The sequence below is a fragment of the Anthonomus grandis genome, chromosome 2 (assembly GCF_022605725.1).
Source record: "Anthonomus grandis grandis chromosome 2, icAntGran1.3, whole genome shotgun sequence".
Taxonomy (NCBI): Eukaryota; Metazoa; Arthropoda; class Insecta; order Coleoptera; family Curculionidae; genus Anthonomus; species Anthonomus grandis.
In genome coordinates, this window is record NC_065547.1 from 11,298,477 (window position 1) to 11,317,201 (window position 18,725).

Genomic DNA, 18,725 nt, shown 5'->3' on the forward strand with positions numbered 1-18,725 from the left:
TTTTTTTCATGAGCTTTACTCCCAGATAAATGCTGGTGGAGTTTCGGAGGCAGTTTTTTGTGATTTGTCGCAGGCTTTCGATTGTGTCTGCCACAGGATTCTGCTGCGGAAGCTTCATCATTATGGTTTTTGGGGAGTTTCATCTTCTTGGTTTGCTTCCTATCTGCAAGATCGGCAACAACGAGTGCTTGTAGGATCTAAGTACTCTGATTACCATCCTATCTCCTTTGGAGTTCCTCAGGGTTCAGTTTTGGGGCCTATACTTTTTCTCCTATACCTAAATGATCTTACCAATCTTAATGTACGGGGGAAATTTACTCTATTTGCCGATGATACCACACTTCTTTGGCACAGCCTAGACACAGATACTCTGCGAACTACATTAGCAACTGATCTTCAGGCAGTAAATCTCTGGTTTGAATCAAACTTGCTGTCACTAAATCCTCAAAAAACCAAATTATTGTGTTTTAAGTGTGCTCTAGACCACGTGCCTTTTTCTAATTCAGTAGTTCAGCAGTTTGATAATACAAAATTTTTGGGTATATTCATTGACAGAGAACTCATATTTGAAGAGCATATCCTCGGTACTTGCAAAAAGATGTCTGCAGGTTGTTTTGCAGTCAGAGCGGCTACCCTGGAGCTTGGCATGGAGTTTGGAAGATCTGTATATTTTTCATTAATTGATTCCCACCTTAGGTATGCCATTTGCTTCTGGGGTAATGCAGCTGCCTACCTTCTACAAATGCTGCTTGTTTTACAGAAGCGTGCTGTACGTTACATCTGTGGGGCTAAACCAAGAGATTCCTGTCGCCCATTATTTGTTAGGCTGGGCATACACACTGTCTTCTCCCTCTACATTCAGGAAGTGACCTGCTTACTTTTTGCAAATCGCTTTCAATTTATAACCCCAAATCCAAGATATTTAACGCGTCAAGTGAACGATCTCAATCTTCCAATCCCCTCCTCCACATTAACTAGAAAATCTATTTTCTACGAGGGAATCAAAATTTTCAATCGTTTACCAGGTGGAATCAGGGAGGCAACATGTATTGACACTTTTAAACGTAAATTGAAAATACTTTTGGCCAAAAAATGTGACCATTCACTGGATGAATACTACGTCGACACATTCTAATTTTCCCTAAGTGTAAGTTTACAGTATTTGAATTTTATTTGATTTGTTTGTATGGTTTCAATTCTTTGCTGTCTTATACTTGAGGGGATAATTATGGAATTTAATTTACTTTTTATGTTTTTCTGCTTATTTTATTTTTTCTGCTGTTCTTATGTATTGTTTTCTGATGTTTGTTTTGGAACTCGAGTGTGTATGGGGTGTAGTGGTTAAGTTTAGTGGTAGTAATTTAAGGTAGCTTTGTTTAGAACAATTTTTCTTTGTTAATAACAATAAAACATGTTAATTAAAAAAAAATGTATGCGAAGTCAGTAAACAACCTTTTTCCACATCTTCCTCTATAAAACGAAACTTAAGCCAAAAGTATTGGCATCAAGTATTAGCACTAGGATGATAAGAATATGTTTGCAAGACCAAAAATTATATGGTCGAGTGGCCAGAAAGTCCCATTTCTAAGCAAAAAAAATATAAAACAAAGACTGGCATTTATTAAGAATAATTTTAATGAAAATTTTCAAAGAAATTGGTGCAACATTCTTTTTAGTGATGAGATGAAGATCAACTTATTCAGATCAGATGGAAGATGATTCACTAGAAGGAGGAAGAACGAAGAATTAATCCTAGAAACACAATAGGTACAGTTAAACACGGAGGTAGAAATATCAAACTGTGGGGTGTGATCATGACAAAAGAAATTTATTTGGATATCTTGGATAGAGTCCTGGCTACCATATGCCAAAAAAAACATGCCTATAAGGTGGATGCATCACCAAGATAACGACCCTAAACGGCACGGATTGTTAAACAATGGTTTACACAAAATAGGGTTTTGGTTCTGGAATGGCCATCACAATTGCCTGACCTTAATTCTATTGAAAACCTGTGGAAGGAGCTGAAAAACCGAGTAGCTTGTAAAAAAACAACAAATAAGCAAGATTTATGGAAGGAAGTTCAGGAAGCTTGGTATTCCATCCCAGTTGAAACATGCCAAAAGTTGATCGATTCTTTTTTATGGCCATTTTTGAAAAATACTCTTATTTTTTTGTCCACTATAAAATGTGTAAGAAATAAATTATTTATATATAATTACAAATTAAGCTGGCAAAGAATAACGTGTATTTATTTTTTTATCACTGATGGCATATCTTGTACAAATATGAAATCGTAATATGAAAATGTAATAAATATAAAAATATGGAATATTCAAATAAAACCAGGCACTCTTATTTTTTTGGCCACAACTGTATGTTGAACAGAAAAAATCTATCCTTCCTAAATATGATCCTCAATATGCAATACAGTTAGTGAGTGAAGAGCATTATCATGTAATGCACCAAACAAGAAGACCATGTCTAATTATTGATTCAACCAATGTTTTGTAAATAATAAGTTGTCTATTATTTAGAAATTTTCTCAGCTCATAAAATTTATGAATAAAACATCTAATAAAACGTCTTTTATTGAGAGCCACACTGTAATACCACTGGTCAATTTGTACTCCTAAGTAGGTTACTTTATATTAAATATGCTAATAATAATAATAATAAATCATCTTTATTTAACAAACCGTGCAAATTACAGTATATTCTACCATTACTATTTTTAATACTTAATTTATTTAAATCTGGCCTATATGAATTATTTAATAAGAAAGCAATAAAAGTGGTTTTATCAATATTTTGAGATAGTTTAGATTATTTTAACCTTAGCATCATTTGTATCTGAGTTAGGCAGAAACCCAAACTATTTAGTGCTCAAAGTATTGTTTTAAAAGACAATAACGCCCAACTTTTAAGCACTTTTCAAAAATGATTAAGAAATTCGTGATTAAACTGATAATTCTTTATAAAACTTTTATTTCCTTGTTTAAATATTGGACTTAAATTGATACCCTGAAAGGATCCCGGTATTTTTCCTATGGAAATAAATATTGTTGATAGTATGGATTAATGGTTTAAGAAGGGATTCATGAAATTTGTTGACAAATGTAGAGAAGATCTGCAATACTCAACCATTTCTTTGTCATTTATTTATTTGTTTATATATTCAACTACAAACACCTTAACAGGTAATTACATGTAAATGTTAAAAAAAAACACAAATAATATGTAATAAGCTTGTAAATCAACATACATAAATCAAACAAAAAAGCAAGAAAATAAAGTAGCTACATATATTATCTAACTTATCCCCCTGTTCCTCTTATAACCTTATTTTTAAAACTATTACAAGACTCTCCCGTAAATAGATCATACGAACTATAGTGCGTATTATACAATTTTATTAGTTGGTCTGTTATCCCTCTAAATCCATAATTGGTACGGTGAGATCGTTCATAGAAAAGGATCCTTTGACGTGTAACCCTATTTGGGACTTTTAATAATATCCTATTTAAAAGATAAGAACTATCTATTTTACCGTTAAGGAATTTAAACAAAAAATAGATTCTGGCATTATTGCTTTTAATTTCCAAAGTTTGCAGCCCAACTAGCTGACATCTAATGCTATAACAAATAGTTTCGTAAGGATTTAAAAATTCTTCTCCACTATTTTTTTTTTATGGTAATTTTCAAGTTAAAATGACTGCTGGCATTTGTTGCTTTGGTTACAAGTTTAAATAAACCAGCCCTCCTATAATAATCACTTTTTTTTTAGGAATCAGAATTAGAAATAGAGGACGAGGTTGACTTATTAATGTCAACTGATATTTTGGCAGCTCAAATTTCTACAAAAAGGATTTCCTTCACTAGGGCACAAAGTGGCTGGATATTTAGGGAAGATAGAAAAGTAAGGACAATTTAAGCTCTGGATAATTGATATTTTAAAATCGGAAATATTTTTTAGGAGTTGGTAGCAGGTCAGTATGACGCAGAATTGTACACAGTCCATGGCTTAACGTTAGAAAGTCGAAAACGAAGGGAACACTTATCCAACGACGATCTCCAAAAGAACAAAGCTATTTTTGATAGTTTTACTAAAGGTGGAAACATTGTAAATAACGATAATATGATGGTAAATATTTTTGGCCTATTTTCAGTAGATTTTTTAGGTGAAACTGAGCTTGTTTTAGGAAAAAAAGATTTTCTCAGCGTTTTTGTTTAAAAATGGGGATACATTTTTGGGTTTTAATAGTAGAAGCTTCATTGAATGACTGAAAGTTAATGTGTGAATCAAATCTTGTATGTATCTACAAAAAATCTTGTAAAATCAAATGTTTTCCTTATAAGAAAAATTTGAGTTTTTGACATTTTTGGGGTATTGTATAATTTTCAAAAAATTGAATAACTTTTTTGTTATTGAAGTGAGTGGCTTTATACAAAGAATGAAATGTACATCAAGTACTAAGCTATGTTTTATACAGTGCGGCCATAAGTAGAGACCTTTTGTTTTTTATTTTTCTCTTATTAAAGTAATTTTATTTTTATTGTCAATCTTACAAAAAAAATGTTTTACTCTCATGCTATATTTCACACTATTGTACAGAAAATTAAAAAAAAAACATCAATACTTTTTGGTATAACATCTATTCCTTATAACCTCAGCACACTGTGTAGAACATCTTCAGCAATTCCATTCCATGCTTCTTCAAAGGCTTAGAACAAATCGTTGTTATTATGGAATTTATTAGAATTTGAGTCTCTAGGTGTTGTCATAGATAGTTCTCAATATAATTAAGGTCTGGACTTTGAGCTGGCCACTTCAAAACCCTATGTTGTTGAGAGGTAAACAATTTTTTTACAATTTTGGATGTGGGCTTTGAATCATTGTCATGCTGAAATGTCCACATTGTCGGTAAATTATCTTCAGCGTATAGGTGCATATTATTTCTTAAGGTGTTTAAATAATATTGGCCAGTCATGATGCATTCTATCTTCACTAGTGGGCCAACACTTTTGCCAAAAAAAACATTCCCTTACCATTACATTACTATCTCCATGTTTTATTGTGGGCTTACTGTACTTAGGGTTATATCTTTGATTTATTGGATGTCGAATTATCCCTTCTGAATAAATTAAATTTACTTTTATCTGACCATAAGATGTTTTTCCATTTATTATAACTCCAGTCTAAATGTTATTTTGCGAAACTCAAACTCGCTTGTTTATTTTTCATTGAAGTATGTTGCGTCTATGCTTGCCACATCTTATTAATCATATTACTCACATTGTACACTTGCCTGGAAACTGGTTATTTTCCTAGACCATGGCGCGAATCTATAGTCTGCCCAGTTTCCAAAGTTCCTAATCCCAAAAATATTCAAGACCTACGGCCCATAAGTCTCTTGCCTCTTGTCTCTAAAATCTTGGAAAGAATAGTACATAGTCAACTAATGGATCAGCTTTGTGAGACTAATATTCTGCCAGCTCAACAATCCGGATTTAGAAAAGGTCATAGCACTACTAGTGCTCTTCTAAATATTACAGATAATATCATTACAGCCTTAGACAAAAAGTTGGCTGTGATTTTGGTGGCACTGGATTATTCAAAGGCATTTGACTTGATTGATCATGACTTGCTCGTTGCCAAGTTGTCTTATTTTGGTTGTGATGACTCCGTCTTATCGTTTTTTAAATCGTATTTATGGAGACGGTCGCAGCGAGTACGGGTACAAAATGAATATTCTGAATCAAAAATAATAGTTTCCGGGATACCGCAGGGATCTATATTGGGGCCACTTTTGTTCCTAATGTATACCTCTGATCTACCTAACGTAGCCTTAAACTCGGACGTCTACCTGTATGCGAACGATACTCAGGTTTTTCACCTATTTAATCCACATAATGTTCAACTTGCAGCAGACTCCATTAATTTTGATTTGAAGCAGATAATGAATTTCTCCAGTGAACATAATTTGCAGATTAACCCTATTAAAACTAAAGTTCTATTGTTTGCGGGTCGCAATCAACGGCATAACATAGAAAATACACTTAATATTACGCTTAATAATACTACTCTCACTTTTTCAAATCACGTAAAAATTTTGGGTATCATTGTTGACACATCTCTTAGATTTAGGGATCACTGCAATATGTTATTACAAAAATGTTATTTACGCTTGCGAATGCTTTATGCAAATAAAAGTATTTTAAATTACAAAACAAGAAAGAAGCTTTCTGAATCCTTGGTTATGTCTATCATTAATTATTGTATAATTGTGCATTACCCATGTCTAGATAGAATAACGCAAAATCACTTGCAGCGTATTCAAAACACATGTTGTCGTTTTATTAATAATCTTAGGAAATACGACCATGTATCACAAGCTATACTACAACTTAAATGGCTAAAAATTGTGAATATATTTAAGTTGTATTTATTAGTATTTTTATATCGCCTATTTAAAACACGCACACCTGTGTCTTTGTGTGAAAAGATGATTTACAGGTTTGTTAAATAAAGACGATTTATTATTATTATTATATAAGTATTGGGTTTTTTCACTGGTCTTCCGGCTCTTAAGTTTTCATCACACAAACGTCTTCCAATCGATCGAACTGAGAGTGATAGGATTAGATAAGCTTTTTTTATATCTTCAGCAGAGGTAAATGGATTTTTTATAGAACATCTTCTAATCAGCTTGTCAGTTCCAGATGGATTTTTTAGGTCTATCTAGCTTCCGCATAGAGTGAGGGCGACAAATATGGAATACTTTTTTTAAAACTGCAAAATTATAAGAACTTTTTTATTTTTTTAACACAAAAATATTAAAAGTAATTAAAAAACATGTTATATTAAGCTATTATAATTTGTATTTGTAAAAAATAAAAACGTTTCAAAAATCGTAATAAAAAAAATAAAATATTAATATTTCCCTTTTTAAAAATAGGGTCACAAATATGGAATACTTATAAAACTATACTAAATCTATTGGCAGAACCAGATACATATGAGGTACATTGCAAATGACACCATGAGTTGCAGGATTTGCATTGTATCCACTGTTTCTTGGATTTTTTGCTTTCCAAAAACTTTCCACCACAAAACAAGCACTCTGGATTATCAGAAACATCCGGAACTTTTTCACCATTTTCATCGGAGTCATCATCTGCCACAAAGTCTTCTTCAGAAGAGCTACTTGATTTTTCTGAACTGTATCCCAAATTTTTTGTCTTACGCTTAGCTTGACTTCTTGATAATAATAATAATAATAATAATAATAGTTTATTCAAAATAATAATTAACAATATTACAAAATGTCTATAATAACGATCAAGAGAATAGTGAATAAACAATGATCACAGAAGTAGCGAGATTACTACTTGTACGTGAATATGAATTTAAAAGTTTTACAGAGTTAATCTTATCTAAAATGTAATGACTACGATATAATGTTCAAAACATAGATCAAGATCGAGTATGTCCAATTCGGTAATTTTTAAGGTCTATATCGAGGTAGTATGTCATGTCCAGGTTTGTGTGATTTTATTTGCTTTCTTTTCAATTTTACATGGATTTGCTAAAGATTATGTTTAAAAGAAAAGCATATTTATATATCAGAGTATGTTACATATTATGATTTAATATATTATTAAACGTTTCTCTGTCCGTCCGCTGTATCCAGTCTTTCACATAAAATTTAAAATTTTTTTGATTTATTTTATCTTTTATATGCCCCGGAACCAAATTATAAATCTTAGAGATATAGAATCTAAAATATCGCTGACCAATAGTTTTTTCATTTCGTGGAACTACAGCGCTTTGATTTTGAGCTTGAGTAGCATATGAATGATTCACATGTTCAACTGTGATTTTCCTTTTATGAAGATTTAAAAGTAACTTTTGAACATATAATTGTTTTAAGTCAAATATACCAGCAAGATTGTATAGCTGATCAGATGGAAACAGTTTGTCTTTATCATAGATTATTTTTAAAATTCATTTTTGAACAACTTCAATGGAGGACATATGGCAATTTCTTAATCCACCCCATCCGCTGAGTCCATAATTTAAATGTGATTGTACCAGAGCAAAGTACAATGTTTTTAAGTGTTTAATATCCATAAAATCCTTAAGTCGTTTAAACTTAGATATCAAGCCTCTTAATTTGTTTGTAAGTTCACCTGCATGTATATCCCATTTTAAGTGCCGGTCTAATGTTATACCTAAATACTTTATGGAATTTGCTTCTGGTATCTCAAAATGGGAGTTTATATTAAGAGGACCCATCAGAGGCAAGTTATTAGTGTAAGATGTAAATGTCAAATACTTTGTTTTAGAGGCGTTTAAAGACAGTCTGTTTGATTGAAACCAAGAGGAAATTTTTCTTGATGAGATGGCTATTGACGTACTGGGAGTATCGGAATCAGTCAAGCTTGTTTTGCTTTGCCCACTTTGTTTTTCAACTTGAAGTTTTGATGTAGTTGAAACAGATGCTTTTGCGGATGATTTCAATTCTTTTTTGTAAGGTGACGCAGTTATTTAGGCAGCTTTCCCTGCTTTTCGTCCTTGGTTGCTGTTTTTTTTTTACAAATGATTGGGACAGGCGAGACCATCTCAGGAGTTACAATATTTGTTGGTGGCGTCGGATTTTCAGTATCTTGAGGTACTGGAAGAGGGACAACAGCATCAACTTCATCTTTTTCGACAGTTTCGGAGGCAAGAAAGTTCAAGATTCACGAAAGACATTTGGATTAAGGGGAAAAATTCCGGTGGCTTTAAAACCATTAACAGCAATCTCACCACGCTGAACTCTTAGATAGGCCTTGCCGAAAATTTCCATCACATCAAATGCAGTTACTGGTCTGGCATTTTGTCGTACCCACGTTCTTATCTCCTCACTGTAATGAGCTTTGAATTGTCCCATAAAAGATTTGTCAAGGGGCTGAAGTTTATGTGTTATGTATTTTGCGAGTTATGACCGTCTAATACGAGCATAACTGGAGATTCAGGTGTAGGCTTTACTGTCGCTACAAAGTGTTCAAACCATTTTATAAAAATGTTATTTTGTATCCACCCTAATGGATGACATTCGAACTTTGTCCCAGGTGGAGCCCCCTTTGTAAGCTGCGGGCTTAAGTTTTTTCTGGGGAATATAACTAAGGGTGCAACAAAATTGCCCCCTGCGCTCATACAAAATACTACTGTAATTAATGAGCCTCGTTCTGCGGCCAATTTGTCGTTCACCTTTACGTGCAATTACTTCTGGTATCTTTGAAGGCACTATAGAGAGACCATTCTCGACGCGGTCTGCTGAATAGTTATGTTTTTCATATTCATTCGTTAAGATAGTAAAAAATGACTGAACGTTTTCTTTGGAAAAGCCCTTGGCTCTAGCAAAAGATGTGCCTGTAGGTCTTCTAAATGACAATGTATCTGAGTGCCGTCTCATAAACAGCCTAAGCCAGCCTTTTCCAGCTGTTTCTTTGCCAAAAGGATTTGGCAGATTATTTTTAACAGCAAGCTGATATGCCATATTCCTTATGTCGTTTCTGGTTAAACCAAAATACTTACTTTCCAAATCAAGTAAGTACCTTATAAGTTCATCTTCTAGTTCTTTTGTAAGCACTGTTGGTCGAACTAGCTTTGTTTCAGCAGAGATATCTGGATCTTCGTTTTTCTGACAGTGTCTAAAAAGAGTTGTTCTGGGAACATTGTAAGTTTTGGCTGCCTGCAGGTACCCCATTTTCTGTTCCATAACAGCACAAATTGCTTGTATCATATAATTTTTTTCGTAACATTTTCTTTTTCGACTACCTTTTGACTCCATACTGAAATTAAAAAAAAATCAAATATTTCTATTTCATCATGTAAAAACTGAGGTTTCTAACGCAGAGTACAAGCACAAGATTTAATAGGTTTACAATGGCCTCTCTTCTGTTTATTACTTTTTTTTGCTTTTTTAGTATAATAATTGTTATTGATATATTATTTAGTATAAAAGCAAATTTAGAAATATGGAATACTATTCCATATTTGTGGCTCAAAAAATTCCATATTAGTGACCCTCATAACCTAATCTTATAATAATCTTAAAAAAATATTTCTATGTTAAAAAACAAACTTACCTAAAAACTATTGTAAACTATGATGTTTGAACTGTCACAAATGCACAACAGTTTGAATAAAAATAAGTATTTTATCGCTAACACACGGAAACAGCAAGATCTGCAAAACTTTTATGATGCCGCAAAAAAACGACTGTCCATGGTGAGCCAACAAAACAAACTAGAGACGGACCGATCGAAAAAAACCTTACACTTTCAACGTGCAATTAATAGAGGGCACTTGCTACTTTTTCTGGTTTACAACAACTATTACATATTACTGACCTATTCCATATTTGTCGCCCTTACTCTAATAGCAGTAGTGCCTCTAGTTTGCCACAATTTAATTTGTTTACAAATAACACTTTTAGGTAGATTTAGTTCTTTGGCAATTGTCAGTTGTTTGATTCCGGTGGTTCTCAATTATAAGTTCTTTTATTTGAACTGATAAATTTACACCTCAAGGCATTTTGGTAAACAATTGAGCTTATTAAAAATTAAAAACGGACTGATCTAATTACTCACATTACTTTAAAAAATATCTGGATTTTTTGTATGTGTTTATTGCTCAGGCTAAGATAAACATTTTTAGTACATGGTCAATCAAAAATATAAAATACCTTGTAAGATTAGAAAATAAATTAAAAGTTTCTCCATTTTGTCCGGCATTATAAATACAGAAAAACCGTAAATTCTAAAGTTTTCGCTAAAAAGATAAATTTGGACTTCTTGCCATTTTTATGCATAATTTTTAAAACTTAGAGACGATAGAGATTAAAAGACTGCAATGTACATCACAACAAGTACCACACCATCTTTTATCTAACTACAGAAAAACCTGTATCCTGTAACGATTTCTTGCCATGTTTATGCAGTACATAATCTTTAAAACTTTGAATAACTTTTTTGCTATTGACTATAGAGCTTACATTCAAAGGATGAAATGTACATCAAACACAATACTATAACCGATTTTAGGCGGATAACCGCAATTTATTGGCAATTACCGCGGTTATCCTTAATTTTTACATGCCAAAAAACAACATTGACGTCACAACTTGTTTTCGTGTAAACGCTTTGGTTTAACCAGAATTTTATTTAATAAATCGCAACTCGTGTTTTTAAAAAATTAATTTATTAAACACAAGAATACAATTTATGTTACAATGTTGCCAAGCTTACTTATGACTGCACTAAGATGACTAACTACTCCTCTTTCACATCCTCTTTATATATACTTCTAAATGCTGAATAAGCTGTGACAATTATTATCTTAAACTAAACTTATATTAAGCATAAGTGGCCATATAATTCCAGTGTTTACTGATTATAAATAGTAAATAATAAAACAAAAACTACTTTATTTTGTGTACTGCATTCTCATTTCTTACATAATATTCCTTTATAAATAATCATATTTTCTAATCTCTTGTATTTATTTCTTGTGTTTGTAGTTCCTATAATTTATAATTTCGTTTATTTGGACATTATTTAGGATCTATGTTTTGTTGTTTTGAAAGTATTTTTTGTTACATTAATTTGATTATCCATGATGACCAACTCTATTTGTAATGCTGATATTGCTAATCAAAAAATAAGACTTATGTGATGAAGATTTGTGTTGGTTTAAAAATATTTACGCTAGTCACTTTAATCCGAAACGCAAGAAATAATTCTTGCTTTGAAGCAGAAAGATATCCCTTCTAATAAAGTGCCTTCAAGAGAACTTCGGCTAATGGAGTACAACATATATAAATTCAGACTTTATTTTTATTATTTTTTTTAAGATGTTTTGGCATTTTAAATAACCATTTAACCAAAAATGAAAAACTACTAGGCAGTTGGGTTGGGTTGGGTTGGCTAATGTTGGTGACAACTTTGACAGTAGATTGATGACGTCACTTTTTAAAAACCAACAGCACCTAAACGTTTTGGTAAATACCAATCGGAAGTTGGTAAAAACTAAAACGCTTTGGTTATTCGCCTAAAATCGGTTTATGTTTTATATAACTATAGAAAATTCTATAAAATCAAAAGTTTTCCCTCAAAGGAGATTTGGGTTTAGACTATTTTTGTGTTTTGCATAATTTCTAAAAATGTGGATAACTTTTTTGGTATTGACGATAAAAGCTTTTTTTAAAAACTGAAATGTACATTAGATCGCACACTGCGTTTTATGTAACTATCGAAAGTCCTGTAAAATCAAAAGTTTTTTCTAAAAAGAGAAATGTTGATTTTTGATAATTTCTGTATTTTGCATAATTTCCTAAAATGTGGATAACTTTTTTGCTGTTAAACATTAAGACTTGAATTCTGACCAAACGTTTAATAGTTGCCATAATATTAAGTTTTTACGTTTATAATACACAGTTGAATTTTAGGCAATAAGACGGGCCAGTTTAACACCACCCCCCGAAAAAAACATCTCCTGGGAGGAATACATAAACGCGGAACCCAACAACTACCCGAGACTAGGAAGAGAACTCGTTTACAAAGAGTCTTCAAAAAGTTTTAAGGCTACTATTGCAATGGTAGTAAAACGATTTATACATTTTTACCTGCAAATTCCACATTAATTATTTTAGAGTTCAGACTTTCCCTTATCGGTCGAGATGCTCCTCAACGTGCTGGAGGTGATAGCGCCATTCAAACACTTTTCCAAACTTCGGGATTTTATCAATTTTAAACTACCGGCCGGGTTTCCGGTTAAGATTGAACTGCCGATCCTGCCAACGGTTACGGCGAAAATCACATTCCAAGAGTTCGAATTTAGGGACAACATATCGCCCGATATGTTCGCGATTCCGGACTCGTATATAGAGGATCCTACGAGGTAATACTAAAGATATTGTTATTTATGTTTTTAGTAATTTTTTTAGAACATTTTTTTTATTAACCTAAATCAAGAAGTTATATGGGACGTCCCTTAAATAATAGTAAATAATTTAATAGCAGATCCCTTGAAAAAAACGTTCAGTTAAATTTTCCTAATGTGAATGTTAGACAAGCAAGATACAAAATCAAATTCAAAAGCTCTTTATTAATTTAAAAATATGCAATTATTAATCATACTCTGGATTAAAATGCACTTAAGCTTCGAAGAACTTGTATGGGCTAGTTGCTTGGAATGCTAAATAAAAACCTTAATATTTAAGTTTAAGTGAAATCTAAATTGTCTTTGAAGAATTTCCCAATTGATTTTTTAAACTTTTTTTTGTTTTTTATATTTTTAATACCAACTGGCAAATAATTGTACAACTTTAAGCCAACATAATCTAGGGATTTTAAGGAGGTAGTATTGTTTGGTTGTGGTATACAGTAATGCGAATTACATGCAGTCCTGGTATTATACTTATGATCCTTTACTGAGTAAAGGTTTGAGTGTTTATGTATAAATTCTAAGGTAACTATAACAATACAATGACTTAAATTCAAGCACCGGAGTCTCCTCAAACAATAGTTCACTAGGATATGTTTTTGATTTTTCATAAATAATTTTTAATATGCATTTTTGAATTGTGATTAATTCTTTTGTATAACAATCATAAGCAGAACCCCATATAGGCAAACTATATCGAATTAGTGACTCGATTTAAGAGCGATAAACTTGTATTAAAGCGTTCTTACTTAAAAAAGTTTTTTGTTGATAAAATTTATAAAGCAATTTACGAATTTTGTTTACTAATATATCGATATGAATATCCCACTTTAAATGCTGATGTACATATTTGTACCCCTAGGTACTTAATACTGGAAGTTCTTTCTATAGCTGTATTGCAATTTCTATTGCAGTTCTTAGTATCTGCACAAGAGTGAATATACAGGCTATCAATATCAGGTTGACACGTAAAAATAATGGAAAAAGTCATAAATTTAGTTTTGTCAGTATTTAGGATAAGATAGTTTAAGCTAAGCCAATTTGAAATTTTCTTTAGAGCTTCCTCTGCCCTTAATTTTGTATTTTCCCAAGTACTGTTAGCAACGACAATCCACCACCATCATCTGCAAATGCAACTGATAATTCAAATTCCCTTGAATTATAAAATAAATGTTGGAGATTCCCCTTTTTCAATGGGAATCTCCAACATTGCGTTTATATGTAATTGAAAGAGGATAACTCCTAAAATTGTACCATGGGGTACACCTACACATAACACACGCTCATTACCAAGTACTACATTCACTCTTACCCTCTGAACCCTATGATCCAAATAAGTTGTGGGTAACTTCTTTGAAATCCCTCCCGAATATTGAGGTAGACTCGACTATTCTATTATTCTTTTTTAAAACTATATTAATGCGCACTATCTTCAGTTACTGTGAATATTTCATTAAGATCTTTAATAAACAACTAGAAGCAGGGGATCTATAAGTAACTATCTATAACTATAGGGGATCTATAATGTTAATAGAGTATAGTGTCTCTCAATTAGGTATTATGGTGATAATATAGGTAGCGGGATTAGGGACAAAAAATCAAACCTCAAGTTTTTAATTGGCCGACGATATATATTTTTCGTCTTTATAAAGGCTAAAAAGAGATAAATTTTCCTTTGTTGGTTTTAATAAATATAAGTTCCTTTTATTCTTTTTCCCTTTCTTTACGTTCTTTAATAAATACATAGAGTTAGCAAAGACACAAAAAAAAGATAAAAAAATAAATAATAATAAATTATCGCACAACTCATACCCTTTGTACATTATAAAACACAAATTAAAATTAAACAAACATAAAACATAAATGTAAATAAATTGGATGCTGAGATTAATTTTCAACAATAATCTAATTTGCTATGTATATTAAAAATAAAAGTAAAAGGTTTATACTTTATGTATATACAGATAAAAAACAACAAAAAACACATAAAAACTATACAATGTTTAACGCTTAGGAACTTACAAGTATGCAATAGAACATACAAATTAAAATTAATAAATAATAAAATAAACACAAATAGGCGAAACATGACAACAATTATTAATAAAATTTCGAGTAAAAAACTGTCGACTTACCTACTATAAAAAATTTAGAGGTTTTCGTAAAACTTATGACTACCAGCCTCTATTGAACATATACAGATAACAAATACCAGGAACATTAATAACATTGACACAAAACAAGAAACATCAATAAAATTGTATATACATAAGGCAATCTGCGATCTTTTTTAAAACAGAAATTATAAAATACTACACGCCGGCAATAACAGATAGAGACGACTAACGTACCCTAATCTCAAACAATTTGGGTCTTATCAATAAAAAAATTATTCTAAATTCCAAATTACCGGCTTCAAATTACCAATTAACGTCGGCCAATTAAAAACTTAAGGTTTGATTTGTTGTCCCTAATCCCGCTACCTATATTTTTACCATAATATCTATAGGTAATATTATCCTTTACACAAAAAATCTCAGTAAACGTAACTTTACATAATAAACTTTCTTAATAATAAATGAATTTGAGACAAAAACAACTACCCTATCGTGACTATTATAATTGGCTTTATTGTAATAATAGTTTTCTAATTGATAATCATCTTGCTTTAATATAAAAGTTTCTGTCAAAATAAGTATATCAAATTTAGTTTTTGGTATATTATTCAAAATAAATACTTCCTCTACATGTTTAAGAAAACTTTGTACATTCATATTAAAAATAGCTAGCTCTCAGTTTTTAATTTGAAAATCAACTTCTTTTATGTTTAATATAATCTGTTTTCTTTTCAGTATATTGACTTAACCCATCCAAAAAGGGTGATAAACTTAATGTAATTTTTTTTGAATTTTGGCCATAAATTTTAAATTTATTCTTCGTTTTATATAAAATTTGGAAAATATTTTTTCTATATCAACTATAAAATTAACCCTTTTTTAAATTCGCCAGCAATATTCTGTTTTTTTAATTCAATAACTTTTTTAGATTAGCATAATTTAATTTTTCATTTAAAATATCCATTATGCTTAAAAAAGATATACTTTTAAAATCTCGCTACGCAAGGTTCACACAAAATAGTTTATCATCACATTGATAAACTATTTTAATTGCTTTATTACACTTCGAATAAATGATAAAATGCAAAAAATTAATGTAAAATAAAAATCAATATTTGCAAGTAAATGTTCGACATAAATTCCATTTGTCTTAATACATTTTAAAATTCTTTTATTGAAAGATCGCCGGATTTTATAAAATTATTGCTTATTTGGAAAGATTTAGCAGTAGTTTGAATTTTTACCATTAATTGCTCTCTCGTGTTTATTGTATTTTTGTAAACTATTTATTTCATGTATCCCCCCATATGTTAAAATCTAATGGGTTAAAGTCTGGGCTTCATGCGGGCCAAGGTCTTTTACGTCCTATGCAGTTAAGATACTCTTTCACCGATCTTGAAAAATACACCATCTTGCATAAAAACGATAATTTGGCGCATATTTATCAGGTAAAAGTCGCTTCATCCGTAAACACAATTTTATGTTTGGTAATCTTTAGGCTATTTACAATATATAGTATTGGTATTAACGAATTACTATAATACTGCTATTTTATAAGACGGCGTCGATATAGGTGTTTGTATTTGCTAGTATTTAGTGCTCTAAGAAGTGTATATTGATGAAAGTAAATAAGTATACAAACACTGTCTATATCAGGCACATATGTATAGAATAGGGGTTAGGAATCACCTAATTGTGAATGTGGGGCTTATGGATCATTGGAGCATCTCCTTTTTCAATGTAACAATAAATAAAAAAATAAAACCTAACCTATATGACGAGTTAATTAAAATAAATATAGGAACGCCTATCTCAATTGAATCACTCTTTTCCAATCCTAAGACGGAAGTCGTGAAGCTAACATGTGAATTAAATAAAAACAAAATCAAACTATAGTCTCTCATCCTTGGCTTTTGACTAGAGACAAATCTTTTCCTAGATCCGTCCGAGGTACCTCCTGTGTGAAACGCTTCTCAGGTGCCCGGAAGCGAGAAGAGTTTTATCCTGTGTTGTGTATGTCTCATTACTAACTGTTTTGCTACAAAAAAAAATAAAGAGAAACTAGTAAATAACAATAAAGCAGAAAATAAAATGGATAAGGGAACCAACCCTGATGAGATTTAATTCACAATCCCAAGGCTAAAAAACTAGGTCTGGCCATATACTAAGTGAAGGCCATTAGAGAAACAAAAAAAAAAGTCTACAATGCAAATGTGCGATGAATCGGAACAACAAATGTAAAAAGGTTGTTGAAATAATTGTATTAACGGAATAATCATATACTACCGGATTTTTGGTAAGCAAAATTCGTTGCGCCTTTGTAGCAATTTTGTTAAAACATTGTATTTAATAATGGATGATTAAATATATTACTATTACCTGTTTACACAAAATAGGACGTGATGCGCATATAAAATGCGATGGAGTATGCGGTGATCTTCTTCATATAAAGTGTATAAATGGAGCCGTCAAGGGGTAAAAATCAGGTATTAACCTGGTATAAAATGTTACTGATCTTAAATGCTCTTGCAGTAGATCCCGTATTCAGTTTTGTAAGGACATAAAAAACGAATTTGATACCCTTAAAAATATTAATGGCAGCTCATGGTCCGATGTAATTCAATCCAAAAAAACGCGCATTAATACATATGCAAATGGAGTAAAAATTGAGGAAAAGTTATTGTGATTAAACCAAAGAATAAACAAGAAAGTAGTAAAACAAGTCGTGACTAAGAAACTCAATCCGTCAGATTTAGACCTCTAAATCTTCCTACCTACGAATTATGGATATAAAAAACTGTTAAAGATGAAGGAATCCCAATTAAGTGTAAAACTAAAGAAGAAATAAAAACGAAAAGGTAAAACAAGTCCAAAAAGTCTTGGAAAAAACCATCAGATAAATACATCAAGGACCAAAATTCCATGCTATAAAATTTGTTATTATTTGAAAAATTATTGATATATTTGAAAAACTATATGATTCAAATTTATTAAATTTCCTTAAAGCTCAAAATGCCTCTATATGTCATAAAGGTATGAATTAAATTTTATATTCACAAAATTGAGAATTAGATATGGCAATAATAAAGTGTGATCCTAAAACATGGAGACTCGTTATGAAGGCTGGACATTTGTGTGTTAGAGTTTGTGATTATGTAAGTGTTTAGATGTTTTATGTGTACGGATTTTGGACATAGCGCAGATGAAGTTTGTACGAAGTGTAAGGGGACTAAAAGAGAGGCTTTCCTAGTAGGAAGTCTTTTCTCCTTAAAATAAATCGCCAATCTTGTTTCAAAGTGATGCATTATAAAAACTAAACTAAGTAACTGCGACTGTGTTAAAATCTACGAGTTATGCACCCCCAGTGATACCAATCAATGCCGCAATGTTATTAGCGAGAATATTTAAGATAAGGTTTAATGTCATGTTTATAGATGTATAGTACTGATTATATTGGGTACTATAAGGGGTGGTATTTTGGGTGTCTGTTCTGCAATTTACTGTGTCGTTAATATAGATAATAATGTTTATTTCATTGTAAACTGTAACGTGTCATTTCCAGCCCTAAAGATGGCATCAATAAAGGCTGAAACGTCGGCATTTGTTTCGAAATA

The 18,725-nt window shown here is 31.3% G+C and overlaps 1 protein-coding gene across 2 annotated transcripts in view; it reads left to right on the forward strand.

Annotated features, from left to right (window-relative positions):
* The window catches only part of LOC126747234 (ankyrin repeat domain-containing protein 13C), a 41,452-nt gene that overhangs the window by 4,637 nt on the left and 18,090 nt on the right, over positions 1–18,725 (forward strand). For both annotated transcript variants that reach the window (XM_050455752.1, XM_050455757.1), the window contains exons 6-9: positions 3,788–3,919; positions 3,977–4,144; positions 12,498–12,647; positions 12,702–12,949. In XM_050455752.1, coding sequence (XP_050311709.1) covers positions 3,788–3,919; positions 3,977–4,144; positions 12,498–12,647; positions 12,702–12,949 — 698 coding nt within the window. The remainder of the gene's footprint in view (positions 1–3,787; positions 3,920–3,976; positions 4,145–12,497; positions 12,648–12,701; positions 12,950–18,725) is intronic.